Source organism: Hyaena hyaena, unplaced genomic scaffold, assembly GCF_003009895.1.
Source record: "Hyaena hyaena isolate Hyena2069 unplaced genomic scaffold, ASM300989v1 scaffold_86, whole genome shotgun sequence".
Classification (NCBI taxonomy): Eukaryota; Metazoa; Chordata; class Mammalia; order Carnivora; family Hyaenidae; genus Hyaena; species Hyaena hyaena.
The window spans coordinates 1,574,059-1,593,978 of record NW_024080721.1 but is presented as its reverse complement, the minus strand read 5'-3'; the positions used below and the strand labels follow the sequence as shown (position 1 = coordinate 1,593,978).

At 38.0% G+C, this 19,920-nt stretch overlaps 1 protein-coding gene across 1 annotated transcript in view; it reads left to right on the top strand.

The window, feature by feature from the left end:
- DIS3L2 (DIS3 like 3'-5' exoribonuclease 2) overlaps positions 1-19,920 on the top strand; it is a 348,824-nt gene that overhangs the window by 168,393 nt on the left and 160,511 nt on the right. Inside the window, exon 9 of the mRNA XM_039234582.1 lies at positions 12,979-13,152. Within this exon, the coding sequence (XP_039090513.1) occupies positions 12,979-13,152 (174 nt within the window). The remainder of the gene's footprint in view (positions 1-12,978; positions 13,153-19,920) is intronic.

The following is a 19,920-nucleotide window of genomic DNA, read 5'->3' as shown; positions in this document are numbered from 1 at the left end:
GGGAGAAGGAAAAATAAACAAGTCAGTGCAGGTATAGCAGGATTGGGAAATTTAGGGTTGAACTTGGGATTGTCTAGGCTTAGTGGGAGGCTGTTGAAATAGAGAAATAGACAAGGAGTCACAGTGCTGTTCACTTTAATGAGAGTGAAGGACAGCAGCTTCCATTGGAGAGAGTGGCTGGGTGAGATGAAGGGAGGGAAAGGAAGTTCTGATTGGTGACACATGAGGAGGAGGAAGCAGTTGGTCAGAGAGACGGGTGATCTGTTCTGGTATCTTCATCTTCCAGCTTTGACCAGTAAAGTGCCAATTCAAAGCTAGAAACATGTATTTATTGACTGTTGGAAACAAATATACTTTACCTTAACATCCCATTCAGTTTTGATAGATACTAAATTTCTTAATGAAGTTGATCTAAATTAGGGAGGTGGTCGTTAAATTATATTAAAATGTATTTAGTAAGAAAAAGAGGTAGTAACTAGGTTGTTAGAAAAAAAACCCAGAAGAAATTAGTTTCATTGAGGCATAGCCTAGAAGATTAGCAAATTGAAAAAGAGCTCTGTCTAATCTTTCCCTCTGTGCAAAAGGAGTACTTCACCTTATCAAGAGTATGTTCTTTATCTGAAGACTCTTCTGAAGAAGAGGCTGAGTTACATAATCCAATGAACTTGAAACTCAGACTTTATAAGTCCTTTTTGGGGTGGGGGTGCAGTATGGCTTAATGCAAGTCAGGCTGAGGAAGGGGCTCTTTAATTGTCTGACTGTTGGGCTCCACCTGGTGGCCTCTAAGGTTCATTTTTGGAAGAAGCCAGGTCTTAGCATTGAGCGCATCCTGGTCAGAGCGGAGCAAAAGTAAAAGGGATGGAGGCCAGTGGTTCTGAGCCAGGCTTTGGTTACCAGATTGTTCTTTCCCTCGCACCCTGTGCAGTCATTAACACTTCTAACATGGTTGTCAGCTTCCGCCTCAACTTCTAGTGCCTCTTCTTGAAAATACTATTTTAAAGTAGGAGAGAACCTTCGCTACCGTCAGCCTTCTCTTCAAGTCCTTAAATGCTTTTGTCCTCCTCTTTGCTCCCTTCACGTTGACATTTGGCTCTTCAGTCTCAAGCCTAAGGGCCTTCCCTAAAATCATGTGGTATTTTTGAGCCTTTCTTCTGTTCCACATTCCGTTGTCTGTTTTCACTGATCTGCCCATATTCCTAAAGTCCCCATTCCTTACTTGCTGCTTTCTTCTGTGTCATGTTGATGAGCCAGGAAAATGGAAAGTAACATGTGCTCTTCTCCTGATTATAAAAAATAATATATAACAGGGGCTCCTGGGTGGCTTAGTCGGTTAAGCGTCGACTTTCGCTTAGGTCATGATCTCGCGGTTCGTGGGTTCGAGCCCCGCATTGGGCTCTGTGCTGACTGCCAGCTCAGAGCCTGGAGCCTGTTTCAGTCTGTGACTCCCTCTCTCTCTGACCCTCCCCTGCTCACGCTGTCTCTCTATCTCTCTCCTAGAAATAAATAAAACATAAAAAAAAATAATAATAATATATAACATATACAGCCAGAGACACCGTGTATTTGCCACACTTTTCTTTCTGTGTGATGTTGCTGAACTTCTGGGCTCAGGTGCAGCTGCTGTTTGATGGTCCTCCATGTGCACGTTCTCAGGGATCTGATACCATTGTACCTGTTTGAGTGGGGTTCCTAACAAGGGCATAAGAGCATTTATTTGGGGGATAATCGCTACAAGACTATATGGCTTGTCCTCCTGTGTATGGCTTAGTTTTAAGGCTAAAATTTTATAAGCATATGTGGTAGAGAAAGGAGGTTGAATGGTTAAGGACACTAATGTTGACTGTTAAGTGTTTCTATTTTCTTCAAGGCAGAGAGGCCAATTTGAGGGACTTTCTGGCTTAATTCCTTATATGTATAGCTGGTCCCTTACCTCAGTAAGTTTTTCACTTGTACATGACCTGGACCTCGTGCTTATTTATGTAAAATATTTGCATACACACATAACCCCTACCTATTAACTACAGGAATTTAGGAATATTGTTTCAGTACTGTCCCAATTAATTTTATAGTAGGCCCCAGTTGTAATATCTCTGATTGTGAATGGGAACAGTATCTGTGGAGGAACCTGGTGAGTGAGAAGTATTGAGGTGGCAATCCTTATAAATAACTCTAATGAGGGGCGCCTGGGTGGCTCAGTCAGTTAGCCACCTGACTTTGACTCGGCTCATGAGCTCACGGTTTGTGAGTTCAAGCCCCGCTTCAGGCTCTGTGCTGACAGCTCAGACCCTGGGGCCTGACCCTTCCCTGCTCGCACTCTGTCTCTCTCTCTCAAAAATAAATAAACGTTAAAAAAAAATTTTTTTAAATAAATTACTCTATTGAGGAAAGCTTTCTATCTCAAAACTATTTATTGTAATGTCAAAATTAGAAAAAAAATTTAATTTTTTTGAAAGACATCCATATTGTATATTTACTATTGAAATTATTTAAAACATGAACCACTGAAAGTAAAAAAATTCTAGAATTTCACCCCCAGAAATAATCACTGTTAAGGGTTTGGTGTATATTTGTCTAAAGTACTGTTTTTAAAATATTTGTTAACATTCATTGTAAAGTATGTTTCACAGATAAAAGTATATATGTAACACTTACGTGATTTTTGAATTTTCATATTAAAACCAACCCATGAATTCAGTACCCAGATTACAAGGTATATCACAACATTTTTGAAGCATCCTATGATCCTCTCTATCCTATCCACTAGTTTTTTCCCCAAGAGGTAGCCACTTTCTCAGACATGCTAGTTAACATGCAGTTTTCTTTATAATTTACCTATATTTATTATCCTTAAAAGTATTAGTTTTGCTTGTTCCTAAACCTAACCAAAAATACCATGCTACATACATTCTTCTGTGACTTGCTTTTTTTATTTAATGTTTCTAAAATATATTCATTATTTCATTCATTTTAATTTGTAATATTTCCATTTCCCGAAATATACTACAGTTTATCTAGCAATGAATATTTGGGTTTGACTGAAGTTTTGCCCTTAGAAATAATACTCCTATGAACATTCCAGTGCTTACTAACGAAAGTTTCTTTAGACTCTACTTAAGAGTGAAATTGTCACATCACATCCTTGTGCTTGTTAAACTTAACGACTTTGTAGCCAAACCATTTTCCAAAATGGCTTTGCCCATTTTTAGTCCTAGTGGTAAGAGTTTCCATTGCTTTACACTCTTATCAATGCTGGATATAGCTAGATTCTTCCACTTTTGCCTTATAAGAGAGTATAAAATGGTATCTTATTATCCTAATTTATATTTTCCAAATTACTGATGAGATTGAGCATCTTTTCATATTTATGGTCATTATGTTTTCTCTTCTAGAAAATATCTTCATATCTTTTTTTTTCCCCACAGTTAAGCTTTTGTTGGGATAAATTTACAGAAATTGCAAAAATGGTACATAGTTCCTATATACTTTTACGCAGCTTCTCCTTATGGTTAGCATCTTACATTACCATAAAATATTTATGAAAGCCTAGAAATTAATATTGGTATGGTTGGTAACATTGGCATACTTAATTAAAGTATAGAATTTATTCACATCTTACAAAGTTTTCCACTAACATCCTTTTCCTGTTTGAGAAACTGGTCCAGAATCCTATATTAGTTGTCATGTTGCTGTAGTTCTTCCAGTTTGTGGCAATTTGTCAGCCTTGTCTTTTATGGCCTTGGCACTTTGGATTTTGTAGTGTTTTTCAGTTTGGCTTGTCTAATGTTTTCTCATGAGTAGACTGAGATTAAGTATTATTGGGAAAGATAACACAGAGGCAGGTGTGTCATATCAGGGACTACATGTCAGTATGTATTACTGGTGATGTTAACCTTGATCTTTTGGCTAAGGAAGTACCTGCCAGAATTCTTACTGTTTTTCCCTTGTATTTGGGGGCAGATTTTTTTGAGACTATCCAATTAAACTTTAACCCACTCATTTTATTTAGTATTCTTTTTTTATTGGGCTGTTATTTTGGAGTTAAAAAATATTCTAGGAAGTAATCTTTTTAATAGTTACTGGTAGGGAAAATGTCTTCTCCACAGTTTATGACTTCTTTTTTCATGTTACTAATGTTAAGTTCTGAAGAACAGGCATTTTAAATTTCATTTTCCAACTTTTTGGTGCTGATGTATATAATTGCACTTAACTTTTGTGTATTAATCCTGTATCCAGCCATCTTGCTGAATCCTCTTATTAATTCTAATAACTTGGACATAGTTTCCTTTGGAATTTCTGTGCAGATAATCATCATTGGTAAGTAATAACAAGTTTCTTCCATTCTAATCCCTATAACTTTTATTTCTTTTTCTTATCTTCCTAAACTGGCAACTTACTATTGGAGAGAAGATATCTTCCACACTAATAAGTGATGAAAGCGCAATTTTGAATGAAAGCAATAGTAGCTGGCATTTTTTTCTTTTTCCTGATATTTTTGAAATGATAATAGTTTTGCTAATGTGGCAGCTAGTTATTAAAGGACTCAAGATACCTAAGTGCATGTCTTTGGGTTTTATTTGTTTTTACTGTCTTCAGTGTTCTTAGTTTTCCTTTGGAGTTTCAAGGAGAAATAGATGCCCTTTTTCCAGGCTCTAAAACATTAATTCATTTATTTTATTCACTAAACCATCATCTTTTAGTCACTTAAGATGAATAAGTCTCTGTGTAAGATATGGAAATAATGCTTATTCACTTTAGGATGATCCTTTTCATCTGCTGGTAAGTACCTAAAGCACCATGACGCAGTTAGAAAGTGGCATGTGCCAGAAAGGAGATCTAACCAAAGGACAGTGATAGCATTGAGCAGAGAGATTTGCTCCGGGGGACAGGGTGGCTTTCTGGCCCTGCTGCTACTTTCTCTGAAGGTGAAATGAACTTGGTTTATGTTTTATAGGCCTGCTTCACATGGAAGCCATAAAGGGAGTGCCTTTACGATAGAAATATATTGCTTAAGGAAGGAGCTACTTGTAGTATTTTTATGCTCTAGAACCAATAGTACCTTGTCAGTATTTAGTGAATACCTGCAAGATATATGATGTGAACAGTCCTGAAACTTTATTTTTTATATAATAAGAGTATTACATTAATCGTTGCAGAATGAAGGAAGAGAAGGAGAAGTTTGCTTCTCCTGGAAGATATTTTAAAATATTTTATATTAGTTAGGATGCTTTTAGCACCAGGTGATGGAAACCCCTGACCAAAAGTGATTTAAATGTTAAGGGAACATATTATTTTATATAATTGGGAATCCGGAGGTTGTTGCCGGCCCCAGTGCCCAGTACAGTCAGTGCCTTGGTTATGTTATCAGGTTCCCCTTTGTTGTCTTCGGTGGCCCATGGCAGTGAAGAGTGCTGCCAGCATGGTCAGACTGCATGCTCTCTAGATCACGCACAGCAGGGAAGGGGGAAAGCCTGTCCACCAGCCATGATACTGATAACCGTCTCCAGGGGAACCACACCTGGTTCCATTAGAATAATTAAGCTCTGCCTCTGGAGCTGAAAATGAGATGATCCCTGTATGAAAAAGATTAGGTTTCTGCTAAAAAGGAGGAAGAGGGGGAATGAAGGTTGGGGAGGCAACCAGTACTGAGCATTACAGGTTTTTATTAGACTATAATAAATGTTTCTATACTTTTTAAATGTTAAAAAAAGTTACAATATTAAATATTATGAGAAAAAAGTCACTCATAATCCTTCCTTTCTAAAATAATTAACGCCATTTTTAGCTGTTTCCTATCAATCCTTTGATAAATGTTTTTACGTAGTTAAATTATACTATACCTTTGTATATTTCTTTTTTTTGTTTTATGTCTACATTTTCAAAATTCTTTTTCTAAAATGTGTAATAAACAATTGAACAGAAATGTCATGGTTTAGTGTATCATTTACCTATTATTGAAATCTGGATTATTTCTTTTACTCCTTTATTCAGTTTTTTGAAATAAACTTTGTTTTTAGAACAGTTTTAGATTTATAAAAAAATTGTTAAAGATACTACAGAGAGTTCTTATAGTTCTTATATACCCCTGGACCTAGTTTCCCTATTTTTAACATATTAGTGTAATACATTTGTTACAGTGAATGAGCCCAGTGCTGATACCAATATTAACTGACATCCATACTTGTACTCGGAAATCCTTGATTTTTAAAAACTAGATGTCCTTTTTCTGTTCCAGGATACCTATACGTGTATTTGTTGTCTCCTTAGTGTCCTCTTAGCTATGAATTTCAACATTATTTTTGAAAAACACTTTTTTTTAGTTTTTTTTTTAATGTTTATTTTTGAGAGAGAGGCAGAGTGGAAGCTGGAGAGGAGCAGAGAGAAAGGGAGACACAGAGTCCAAAGCAGGCTCCAGATTCTGAGCTGGCAGCACAGAGCCCCACATGGGCCCAAATCCACGAACTATGAGATCATGACCTGAGCTTAACCAACTGAGCCACCCAGGCACCCCTTGAAGGACATATTTTAATGGAGAATAAGCTCAAGTGTGGGTTTTAAAAGAATCGGCCAGACATTTTGCTGCAGCTTTGAACCATAGTTGTCCAAAAACAGCTGTTGCCATCTCTTAAGACAATGAAGAGAAGACATAAACTGCTTAGAAAGCTGTAATATTGGAACTATAACATGTGAAAGGGAATTTTACTTGCAGTATTTCATCTTAAGTAAAATTTACACCAAAATTAAAAAATGAAAACAAACCCTTCTGTAAGACAAATAGGCAATGTATGTAAGTCAGTTCCCTAGTATGTATGGTTCTGTTTAGATCCTAACAGATCTGGTTTATAGGGTGACAGCAGAATTTACAAGTAATAGCATAAGATTCTTTCTGGGACGTCTAAAGCCCAAATGCATGAGCACTTTCAGCATGCTGACCAGTTAGATTTTTATCTCCTGCGAGCTATCCAGGCTCTGCTGCTGTCAATTATATCTCCAATGGAAATGTATAATAAATTTATTTAAATAAGGTACTTGAGAAATGTCCTCTGGAACTTAGTAAAATAAATGTTAATTACTACTAATAGAAACTTGGAGTCAATGATCATATTTGGAAGCAATAACCAAAATATAATTTTGTCTTTATGAGCCATATTGTAATTTAGGAAACAAATCAAGATTCTTTGGATTCAAAATATAGTCTAGTGAAAAATTTTGCCAGAACAGAAAGCACCAGTAAAATTAAATAAGACAACTTTTTTTCATTAAATTTCAGTTAACATTCAGTGACTGATATGACTTGTTCTGACAATTAATATTAAGACCATCTTCACCAGCTTACTTTTGTCCTCCTTCCATTTCACCATCCCGCCCCCACGGAGGTGGATTCAGCACTCAGCACTAGTCTTCTTTTCTAAAAATTTCTTTATTTCTTGGTAGGCCATAGTTCTTCATCTAGTAGTTTTTCAGAAGGGGTTTATGAGAACTATATTCTCTGAGTTCTTGCATTTAGAAATCTTCAGCTTCAAACTCCAGTAACTTCACTAGGCTATGTTTTGATGCTGATTTTCTGTATTAGTTTTTTCTGGGTCATGGCATATACTTTCTGTGTGTGAAATTTCTTTTATTTCAGGAAAGTTGTCTTAATGACGTCATCGAAAATGTTTTCTATCCCATATATCTATTTCTTAACATTCAAGAATACCACTTATTCCAACATTGGATCTCCTTCATCTGCCTTTCATATCTATCTGTTTTCTCTGTAATCTTTTAAAAACTCTTTGTACTTTCCAGTTTCGTCTTCCTCACTTCTCTTAAGCTTTTTCTCAATGAACCTTATTCTTTCTGGAGTCAGTTCTTCATTAGTTACCTCCTTCCTGTATGACCTTCATCTTTGGAGTGGTTTTATTTTTCTTCTCTACTTATTTTCTAGGTGTGAAGCACTAGGACTTTTAATTTCCTTTTGTAAAATTAATGTTTTTAGTATGCCCTTGAACCTTTACTTTGAGAGCTTTCCTTAGAGTGGTGATATATTCTTGTGAAAATCTTTGGTCAAGATACTGATTTCTGTGGCCACATACTTACAGAATATGTTTATCTTCTGCCATTTCTTTACCTTGTTTCTTTCTTCCTGTTGACATGCAGTATTTTTTTTTTTTTGGTGGAATGTCTGGAATGTGTCCTTTGCATCTGTAAATAATAAGGTCTTCCCAGATTTTAGTACTATATTTTAAAAGTTGGATATTATAAAATGCCTTTTGTTTAAACGTTTAGGCCGTTTCCCACTTCAGGCATAAGATAATCATTTTTGACCATTCTAAAATCACCAGGTAAGAGTCGGGTGGCCAGTGTGTTTTAAATCTGGATCAGAGAGACCGTTACTGATGCTTTCACCACATAGAAAAATGTGTTTCTTTTCATTGTAGTTTCATCCTCTACAGTCTCTGTTTGATCTATCTCATTGGTCAGACTTCCCCCAGAAACTACGTATGCTATCTGATTTTATGTATAATTAATTATTTTATGTGATTTCTGATACATTAGGGTGGAATTGTGTGAAATTGTGTTTTACAGGTAAATGGTCAAATATATTGGCAGTTTCATGTCTCATCATAATCTGTAATTAACTTCTCTGTGTTATTACTCACCATTCTTGAATCTTTACTTCTGAGTCATCCCTCAACTGGCTTGAATTGCAAATATGTTTTTTTTCCAGGAAATGGGTAGTATACTTTGTGCCTTGTTTTATCAGTTGGGAATCTTAGCTTCCAATTCAGAGGAACCATGACTATAGCCCCAGCAATATTAAAATCTCTCAGTTGTAGAGGTGAGTATTTTGGGAGTGGGTCTTATGATATTGAAAGGCCCCACTCCTCCCATGCACTCTTGGTTCCCAGACCATGTGCTTGACTCTAGGATACTAAGAGCACCGTTATATCCTAGAGGATAGCACTCCAGCCTCATAAGGCGTTGCCTTCCAATTTAGTTCAATTAGTACACTATTACATCATTCTAATCCGTGAATTTAATGGGCTTTGTTACTTCTAGAAGACTAAATCCTCAATTACGAACAGCAGCGTTGAGTAATACAATAGTTTAAAAGACAATTTGGTAAATCTATGGATTGTGTTTCTATAAGCAAGATGGGTGGACCAAATGAAGGTAACAAACCCAAATCCGGAATTAGTGCTTCTTTTAATGGAGAGAAGTGACTGCCCTTTCGCAGAAGAGCTCAGCAAACTCAGTCTGCGATCAAGTAGTTGGTGGGTCTTCTTGCTGTGGTTTTGAATCGGAGGCTCAGAGCTGGCTGCTGCTGGCAAACTGGCCTCCTGCAGATGTGGCAGTCAAGTCAACATCAGTGAGAGGAAGTTCGTGCTGTGGAGCTAATTTTCTGCTGCTTTGTGTACCTTGTTTTTGTTCCCATTGAGCATGCACTGCATTGGTTGGGGAAGGAGGTTCGTTGACGTTCTTGGGACAGATTGTCCTGCCTCCATAGTGGAAGTCTGGCTGCGCATTCTTATGGAAAACAAATAGTCATACACTGGGCTCATTTCAGTAGGCCCATTTGATGCACATGTCTCTTCTCCAGATGTCCTTGTCACCAGTGCTCCTAATATTTCTTCTTTCAGGTCCCTATCCATCTGGCTAAACTTATAGCAGCTGCTCATCAGGCCATGTTTCTTCAGCCAAAGTAGACCCTGGATATATTGCTTGAAGTTCTGCTCACAGGGAGAGAGTTTCTGCTCTGCTGTCTTTTCAGAGACCACCCCTTAGAATGGATATAACCCTATCATAGTCCACTTATGATTCATGACAATGGAAGGTCAGTTGGAACTAGGCATCCAACTGTGTGTGTGTGTGTGTGTGTGTGTGTGTGTGTGTGTGTGTGTGTGTGTGTAGAGAAAGAGTGGCCTCTTCTCTGAGTCTTATTCTTTGTGATTAGTACCCCCATGTTTCACATAAGAGACTTTGTGAGTCCCTGAATTCAATGATGTAATAATTTACTGCCCTTGGAATTTTCCCCCCTACTTATACTGGCAGCTGCAAGAGATTCAAAATACTTGACTGAGGGACTCCTGGATGGCCCAGTAGGTTAAGTGTCTGCCTTCAGCTCAGGTCATGATCTTGTGGTTCGTGAGTTCTAACCCCACATTGGGCTCTCTACTGTCCACGCAGAGCCCACTTCAGATCCTCTGTCCCCTCCTCTCTCTGCCTCTGTCTCTCTCAAAAAAAAAAAGAATTAAAAAACAAAAACAGAATACCTATTTGATATACATAGGAAGTCCCTGAGGTTTCAGCTTAGCCTGGAATCAAGGATGTAGAGGCTGAACATGTAACTCTTTGTTTACATCCGTTTTTCAGGTTCTTCAAGCCTCTCACTTTCTGTGAGCTCTTTGATGTCTTTTCAATAAACTCCTTTTTCAATCAGTTAGTTTCTTGTGCTTGCAACCAAGAACCCAGACAGTTAAAGGCATTAATTTTAGGAGATGAATGTAGAAAACAGAACCTGAGCAACCTATGAGAATAATAGATGAGTTAGAAGTAACTCAGATCTCATTAATTTCCAGAATGTCCTTCAAACTTCAAAGGCAGTGACAACAGGTTCCTTAAATCCTCAATAGGAATTTCATTCTAGTGAACACAGGTAATAATGCAGTCATCTTGAAAATTAATGAGACTTAAGTCTTTAACTGTTTAGATCCTTCTGTTTATTTTTAAGTAAGCTCTACACCCAATGTGGGGCTTAAACGGTCAACCCTTAAATCAAAAGTTCCATCCTCCACTGACGGAGCCAGCCAAGAGCCCCATGTCTAGATTCTTTAAAAAATTTTTTTTCAATGTTTATTTTTGAGACAGAGAGAGATTGAATTTTAAGAATTTTAAGTCTGTGTTCATGAGGGATATTGACCTCATGAATCCTTTGTCTGATTTTGGTTTCAAGGTAAGGCTGGCTTCATGAAACCAGTTAGAAAGTGTTCCATCCTCATCCATATTCTGAAATAGTTTGTATGGAATTGGTATTCATTCTTTCTTAATGCTGTACATGGTGGCATTTGCCAGTGATGCTATCTGGGCCTGGAGTTTTCTTTGTAGGAAGGTTTTAAAATATGAATTCAGTTTTTAAAATACATGTAAGAGTATTAGGTATTGGTTTCAGTTTGAATAATCTTAGGCAGTTTGTGTCTGTCAAGGAATATATCCATTCCATGCAAGTTGTTGAATGTATTGGCTTAAAGTCATTCATAATTCTCTTATCCTTTTAATGCTTGTAGGAGCTATTTGATGTTTCCTCTTTCATTCCTGATACTGCTAACTTGGGTCTTTCCTTCTTTTTCTTGATTAGCCTCACTAGAAACTAATCTATTTTCTTTTCAAAGAATCAACTTTTGATTTTATTGGTTTTCTTTATTCTTCATTTTCTGTCCAGTGATTCTCATTTCTTAATTATTTTCTTCCTTCTGCTTACCTGGGATCTAATTTGCTTTTCTTTTTACAATTTTTTAAAGATAGAAGCTTAGATCACTGATATGACACATTTCTTCTCTTCTGATATGAGCATTTATTTAAAACATAAATTTCCCTCAAAGCAATGCTTTGGCTGCTTCTCACAAATATTGATATAATGCATTTTATTCATTTTGAAATATCTTCTTATATTCTTTGTGTTTCTCATTTAGCCCACTGGTTGTTTAATTTCCAAATATTTATGGATCTTCCTGATAGCTTTCTGTATTTTTGCCCTCATATTTTTGCAGTCTTTGGCTTTTTGGTATGCTTTCTGGGAGATCACCGCCTAAGTCAGAGAACATGGCACTGATCTGAGCCCATGTTGTATGTGAGCAGCCTACAGACTGCCTCGAACCTATGCTGGTAGGCGGCTGTATGTGTCAATTATGGGCTTGTTTCTCTTGGCTGGCACGTGAGAGGTGGGGCCAGCCCTTCTGCCATCGCTGCCCTATTCCAGTAGCAAGCCTGAAGGTGGGAATTTATTAAAAGTCTACGTATGAGGGCACCACATCCCCAGTCTCTCCCTTTACTACCTAAGAACTCTGACAGCCAGGCATCTACCCTTATACAGGACACAGAATCATCTTCAAAAAAATAGAATGGCTCCAGAGAAAGCTCTAATGCCAGGGCCAAACTCCTTGCAAGAAAACTATCTTATTTCCTATTGACTATCTGTATTCAACATGTCACTGAAGGCTTGTGGTCTGAACGTAGCATGCCAATACTTATGAGAATTGAGCGCTCTCAGTTTTGTTATATTTATAGATGACTCACAGATGAAGAGTGATATTTGCCTTCTGACGGGTGGAACCCTACCCATAGCATCAGAACTATGCTATTACATGCAATCTTGCTTTTAATGGCCCAGCACCCAAAATGCAAATGGTAGTTTGCCAAATGACCAGATTGTAGACAATTTTAACTTTCTTCTTAGTGCATTTCTGTATTTTCTAACTTCTCTACAGTGAACATATATTACTTGTGTGTTCAGATGAAAATATTTTAATATGTTAAGGTAAAAATTATAATTGTGAAAAAAATATAAGTGTCAGATCCAATCTAGTGAGCATGGCTTAAAGTGTAGGTGCTATGAAACTAAAGACTTAGCAGTAAACTGAGCTAATCAGATCTATCTCTAAAAGTGTTTACAAGAGAAGTAATTGACAAAAGCTTTTAACGATACCAATTTGACTTTTTCGTGAAAAACAATTGCAAGAGGCCCAAGAAAGACCATCTGGCCCAACTCCCCACATCAGAATTCCTGAGGAAAGTTAAAATTATACTGTAGTCAGGGATTTAACAGGATAAGAGTATCACTGTCTCTTCTCCTTGGCCCCCTACTCGCCGGTGATGGTGTTCTTGCAGGAGAAAGGACAGGAGTTTTGAAGATTTTCCTACTACCTTCTTTTTTAGAGAACAAACGATGCCTATGATCCATTTATTCACTAATGCAGTTGTTCCTCTTTGTCCCGTCCGCAGGCAGCTGGCTAAGAGTCTTGGGCAGGCTGGTGAAATCGAGCCTGAAACAGAAGGAATACTAACAGAGTATGGTGTGGATTTCTCTGATTTTTCTTCAGAAGTCCTAGACTGTCTCCCTCAACGCCTCCCCTGGACAATTCCACCAGAGGAATTCAGCAAGAGAAGAGATTTAAGGTAAATATCCGAAGCTCTTTAAGAACAACACATTTCTACCTATCTTCAAACTTAACTTTCTTAGGGACGAGGCTCAGATATTGCCATCTTTCTACCAGCATTCAAGTTCAGTTCTATTGAGAATTAAATGCTCTGTACCAAGTATTGCAAATTATGGTGCGCAAGATAAATCACTGCCTGTTTATGTACGGCTAGCCCATGAGCTAAGAATGGTTTTCATAATTTTAAGTAATTGGAAAAACTCAAAAAGAAAAATAATCTTTAATGAAAATTATATGAAATTCAAATTTTAGCATCCATTAAGTTGTGTTGGAACACAGCCATGCTGTTGTTTCTATGGCTGTCGTTTCGCACAACAACATTAGGGTCGAATAATTGCAACAAAGACCATATGGTGTGCAAAGGGCTCTCTGGCCCTTTCGAGAAAAAGTGTGCTCGTCTCTCTTCTAGACCATTCTAATTTCAACAGATACAGTTGCCATCTTTTTTTTCTCCTTGTTATGCCCATAGATCTGGTTGAATAAAGACAGCGTTATCTGGTCAGAAGTACCTTCCTTTAAATGGGCCTCTTCAGGCACAGAGCAAAGGATTCAAAGCTTCTGTGCTTGGAGCTTCATTTTAAAGCTTTACTTTTAGGTCTGGAATTTGTTGGAAAGTACTTTTGTGGTATTTTTATAACAACATCTTCTTTGAAGATGTTTCTTCATTGTGGGATGTTAGTTCTTTTCTGATATTTCTCTTCAGAATTTGGTTTCAGTACTGGCATTCATTTTGGATGCCACATGGAGATATTAGAACCAAGAAACTTTTCATACAGCGCACTGAGGCGGTGGAAGGGTTTTCGCTAAGGTCATCCCATGTCAGAGTCTTTTCCACCACACTCGCTCACTTCATGCGGCTGAACTTACGATACCTTCGCCCTTGCTGCCTGTGACTCCCCCTCGTTTGAGAATCCTCCTTCTCTGCCCCCTCTTGCTCTTGTATCTTTTAGGAATGTACTGCCTTTTTTTCTTCTCTTGCCAAACATAGGCAAGGAAAAGGAGATGGCAATCCCCTTTCCTACTCATTAGTAGCTCTGATGGAACACACTTTATATTTGAAGTCACTTAACTGAAGTTACCGTCCTGGCTTTCGGCAGTAACCACCTGTCACGGAACTCCCACTGGTCAGCTATCTCCTCATGAGCTCTGAGATCTTGGGTCGAAACCTTACCCTCTCTGAACCTCCTTTTTCTCATATACAAATTGAAGGGCTTGTTTTCTGAGCTCTTTTCCTAAACCTAGGAGTCTGTAAAAAATTTTTACTAAGAAGGAATGTCTGAACTGTGTTGTTCGCACTGTAGGTCAGCGTAGTGTTTCTGCAGTAACTATCAACATTTGAAACGTACCTACCCTTTCACCCAAAAACTTGACTTCCAGGAAACCATCCTACTCAAAGAAGTGTGCAAGGAAAGATGTATAAGAATGTTCATTGCTGCTCTGTTGTGAAAGTGACATTGCCCATACTTTGTCCCTCAACAAAGGAATGGTTAAATAATGTATGTCAACAAGACGGCATGAAGCTGCCATCCTGAAGCTACCATCAAGGAGCTTGATCCACTGGACTGTCCTAAAAGGATGGCCATAATATCTTGTCAGGTATATTATATAAAAATGCTCTCCAAGTGTATATACACATGCATATACATATCCGTACATATAAAAATATATACGCATCAATACAGGTCTGGAAGGAAATACATCAAACTGTTGGGAGTGATTATCCTGTGTGGACTCGGTCGAATAGCTGGTGGTAGGGAGGCAGTATTTTACTTCATTTTGCAAATTGCTCTATTTTCAAATTACTTTTTAAAATAACGTTTATAGGAGCGCCTGGGTGGCTTAGTCAGTTAAGCGTCCGACTTTCACTTAGGTCATGATCTCGCGGTTCGTGGGTTCGAGCCCCGCGTCGGGCTCTGTGCTGACTGCCAGCTCAGAGCCTGGAGCCTGTTTCAGTCTGTGACTCCCTGTCTCTCTGACCCTCCCCTGCTCACGCTGTCTCTCTCTCTCTCTCCTAGAAATAAATAAAAAATATTTTAAATAAAATAAAATAAAATAACGTTTATATCTTTTAAAAATTATAAATGGGAATATCGGAAAAGAGAGGCGCTCAGTCTCTTCTAGCCGGATTCCTAGCTGATGGATAAATAATAAGACACTTCAGCAGGCAGCCCTTCCAGTGCATTCTCTGTTCCCTCTCTTGGCTCCACCTCGCCTTTTTCGTTGGCCCCCGTTGCCTTCTGGTTTAGACCTCAGAGCAGGAGGCCTTCGTGTGCACAAGACCTCTGTGAAAATATGCCCATGTGTTCTCTGAGGGTCCCAAAGGTCCTGGGAGGCCACAGGGTGCCCCCTGCTATGAGCATAGCAACAGAGATTTTCTTTTTTAAATCTACTTACACCTTCCAACACTTTCTCCTTGCCTATTATCTCTAGGATTATGTTTCTAAAATTAAAATCTGATTTATTTTACTCCTTGGGCTTAAAATCTTTCAACTGCTTCCTGATACCTATAGTAGTAATCTCTAAACTTTTTTGAACATGCATTCCCAATAATGTTTATGTCTTTATTTTTAAATCACAAGTGTATTTACTACCTTGTTAATTTATCATGTACATTATGTACATAAAAGTGGAAAAGCAAGAATAAAAGAAATTCTGAAGATATTTTTATTTTAGTTTAAAAAGGTGTAGAACACTGTTTACTTTAAAAAGGTATAGAACACTTCACATTAATAATTTTACTTTTGGTGAGAGCAGTGTGATTGAAATTCTTTGTTATTTTTTTCAATTTTTGTTTTCACAGCCTGATATAGAAACACAAAGGTCTGATTATAAGTTCAGTGTATTCTGATACTTAGTTTTAGATTTAATGGTTATCAGAACTGAAAAAGATGCCTCAGAAGAAGTGAGTTGAACTTAACTAAATCGTAATTTATGCTCATTTTTTAGTCCTATTCACCAATTCTATTCAGAAATATAATCCCGCTGTAAATTTTCATCTTTTATGATGTGTGTTAGGTCTGTGAACTGATTTAAAGGTGCTACATGTTTTTAGATTTTTTTTAAATGGGTTCATAATCTTTGGTTATTCTTTAGTTAGCATCTATAAAAACTAGTTAGAAATTTCTGTCACGAAGTTTAAGTGTATAGATATGAGTAGTTTTGCAGCTTATACTCTAAGATAATTTTTAGGCCCCCAAATTGTATAACATGTCAAACACCCTTCTTAAAAATGTGGTCTTCAAAATATGAGCTTCTTATTTTATTTTCGTTCAGAAATCAATCACTTTTTTCTTATTGTTAAGACGCCACTTTTACTTTGAAGGAACAGATTTAGTGTGTTTACTTTTCCCTAAGGACCTGCTGGGTAACATATGATTGACAGTCATTGTTTTGAAATCATAATGTGACTGATGATGAATTTGTATTGGGAGCAGAAGAAATGTCAACTTTGCTATTTTCATGGTGTTAGTAGAACTAGTATAGTTGAGCATTACCTTTAGTCTGTGCATCTTTGTAATACTCTTTTTTAACCACTTGCCTATTTTGTAAGGATTAGTTTAGCTAAAACTAGGTAATTTCCATAAATCCATGTATGGGGCAAAGGCAAATACCCACTGATCACAGCTGGCTGAAAGCATAGGAAGTAATGAGAATGCCAGTGTCCTTGCCTCTGTGTTGTGGAGCACCAGCTCTTTCATCTGCACACCCCACTTGTCACCTAACCCACTTACCTTGTGAGGGCACCAGGGTTAACTCTTCACATATTTATGCAGTCATAGTTAACTTCTTAAGTTTTACAATAGAAGATAAACATAAAGAGAAGTCCACTGTATGTGGAAGTGTTTTGATCTGACTACCTCTTCCTCCTCATTGGTCTTATGATAGATGTATTCAATTTTTCAACCAACAGATGTTAATTGAATACCATTCATGGACAGTGGGGATTCCGTATTTGGATGGAGTTGTGACAGAGGGACGAGGTCCTGGGCACAAGAGTTTGTAGTACTATGGTTTCTTCTGCTCAGAGGTGCAGTGCCTTCGAAGAGGTTTTTAATCAAAATTAATTTTCCTAGGAATGTCAGAGGAATTCGTAGTGAGTCCCAGCACCCTCTAAAAACTGTGTGCTTTGAATAAACTAATGCATATTCTGTAAACTAAGTAAAACCTTGTCTTTTTCCCTTTTCTGTCTTCTGTATACAACTATTGATATATATTATTTTTACATGTGTACATGAAACATATGCCAAGTACTAAGTTAGTTACTGGAAATACAAAGACAAGCGAGGCCCAATTCTTGTTCTTGAGGAATTTACTCTTTCTCGGGGAGACAGATTTACCCTCCGATAAATTACAGTGGAGTATATAGCAAGTGCCGTAACATCAGCATGAGCAGGCTGCCAAGGGCCTTGGTGCTTGAGCTGAGATCTGGAAAGTGAGCAGGCATAGAGGGAACTAGAGTGACCAAAGCAGTCTTCCTTCAGTGATAGGCTGTGGCTACAGAAAAGGTGACACCTTCCTCTAAGACTCCAGACCCTTCTGTAGACGGACTCACAGCTCCAATGGTTTTGACAGCTTCCTGACCCCTTCTGCTCGGCCACCCTGCCATGGAGCCCGCAGTGCTCCTCTGGCGGTAGCTACGTAAGGACTTCTACATACCCGTTTAGGTTTGGTATTTGAACAATTATATTTGGAACAGAAAAGTTCCATCAATCTTTAAACCTCATAATCCAATTATGTCAGTAAAATTCCAGTTTTTTAGTCCAGTGGAATTGGGGTAATATTTTGCAAACTGAAGTTGAGAGAAATAGTGTTTATTTTGAAAAGAAAAATGGTTGGTTAGCAATTTTCAAGAAGGAAGGCTGGTGTGAACTCCGAGGGGTGATCTGGCCCTTCTGATCAGGAGCACCGTTTTTCTGGACCTTGAGCTCCAGTCTCTGGAGAATCCCTGCTTGCATGGCCTAGACCTGCAGCTCTCTTCAGCAGGGCATCTGAGGTTAAAAAAGAAAAGAAAGGAAAAGAGAAAAGCAAGCGACACCAATACTACAGGCCTTTGGGGATCAAAAAGAGAGTGTATCCAAGGCAACTGCTTAAAGGGGGTTGCACCAGAAGCCCAAGAAACCCCAAGGTTATTTCTGAGACTGGCTCCAATTATTGCTAATTTCATTCTTATTATTTTGTTTCCTTTGTTGCTAAACTGGAATAGGAAACCAAAGCTTAAAAGCTCAATTAAAGTGGAAAATGGAAACCTAAATATTGGAGGGGGAAAATACCACGCTAAACTGATTTTTGTATTTTTCCTATAGTTAGTAATATTGTGGAAGTTTGGATCACATCACTTTTCGGTAAAATCTCAGCTTCCTTGAAGTGGAGGTAGTATCTATCGCTCTTCCCAGGAGAACTTGTGGAGATCTATTTCTTTACTATCCCCTCAATAAAAAGGGTGCCCAGTGACCTCCACTGGACCATTACAAATGTGAAACTTGGCACTTAAAATTGCTTGCTCTAAATTTTCCAATTGCTTTCTCTTTTTTTTTTTTTTTTCCATTTAATGTCCTTCTGCCAACTAGTGATTTTATTATTATAAACAGGACATTGTATTCACTTTTAAGAAGAAATATGAAGCTGGAGGTAAAATTACAAACTGCAGCTTCTCGGCTGCCAAAATAGAAAAGAGTGAGCTAAAAATACTGAGCGCAGAAAGGGTGCTGTGGCGAGAAATATTGAAATATCTTCAAGATGGAACCGTTCCAAAGAGCCAGACATTTCCTTTCACTCCAGGTAAAACCAACCTTGAAATAGCTACTTGAAAGGAGAGACATATAAAAACTAACCTCTTTCAGGTCAACCCTTTTGTGGGAAAGCTTTCAAACATAACTAACATTCAATGACTAATGATCTTGCTGTTTATCAGGAAGTCCAGTACGATTAAATTGCCATTTAGAAAAGGTTCCTCTGGTGAGGGAGTGTGGCAGCAGAGAAGGAGTACCAGAAGTGAGGCCCAGCTCTCCTGAGAACCAGCGGGGTGACCTTGAACAGATTAGTTAAATTTGGGGAGACGAAGCGAGAGAGCACTTTCATCCTTTGTAAAATGGATTATTTGATCAGGTTAGGATTTTCAAATAAGTATGGGTAGATTGTGAGTCCTTTGGAGCTTTAATAGGCTGTCATGGAGTAAAAGGGTTCTGTGGCCAAATATTTTTAGAAAACAGTGGGGCAGTAGGTTTCTTAGGCCTTTTTCTCGTGAATCATCTCGTGGGCCTAGTGGTCCTCAGACCGCGCGCCGAAATTGTTAAACCAAATATTTCAAAATGTCCTCGCTCTGATGGAGTGTGATTCTGTGTTTGAGATGTCCGTTTGGAGTTGTTCGCAATCATCTCATCCTTGCATTTGAAAGAGGTGGTATTCCATTGGTGACCGGCCGCCACAGTTATCTGACAGATACAGTGACTGTGCCTCCTTGTCAGCTACACAGAGAATCCAAGGATCGTGCTTTAAGTCTTAGCTCTTCATTGCCATGGGAATCCCTTCTCTCCTTACCTGGAGCAAGATTAAATTGTTCTACATTAAACAGAGCAAGATTAAATTGTTCTACATTAAACAGGGAAGCTGTCATTGTCATTTGAAACTACTGGCAATGTTATTCCCTTCATGTAAATCCCAATTTACTCTTTATGAAATTACAAGTAGCTCATAGACAATAACAAAGGTGAATGGATCCTAATGCTTC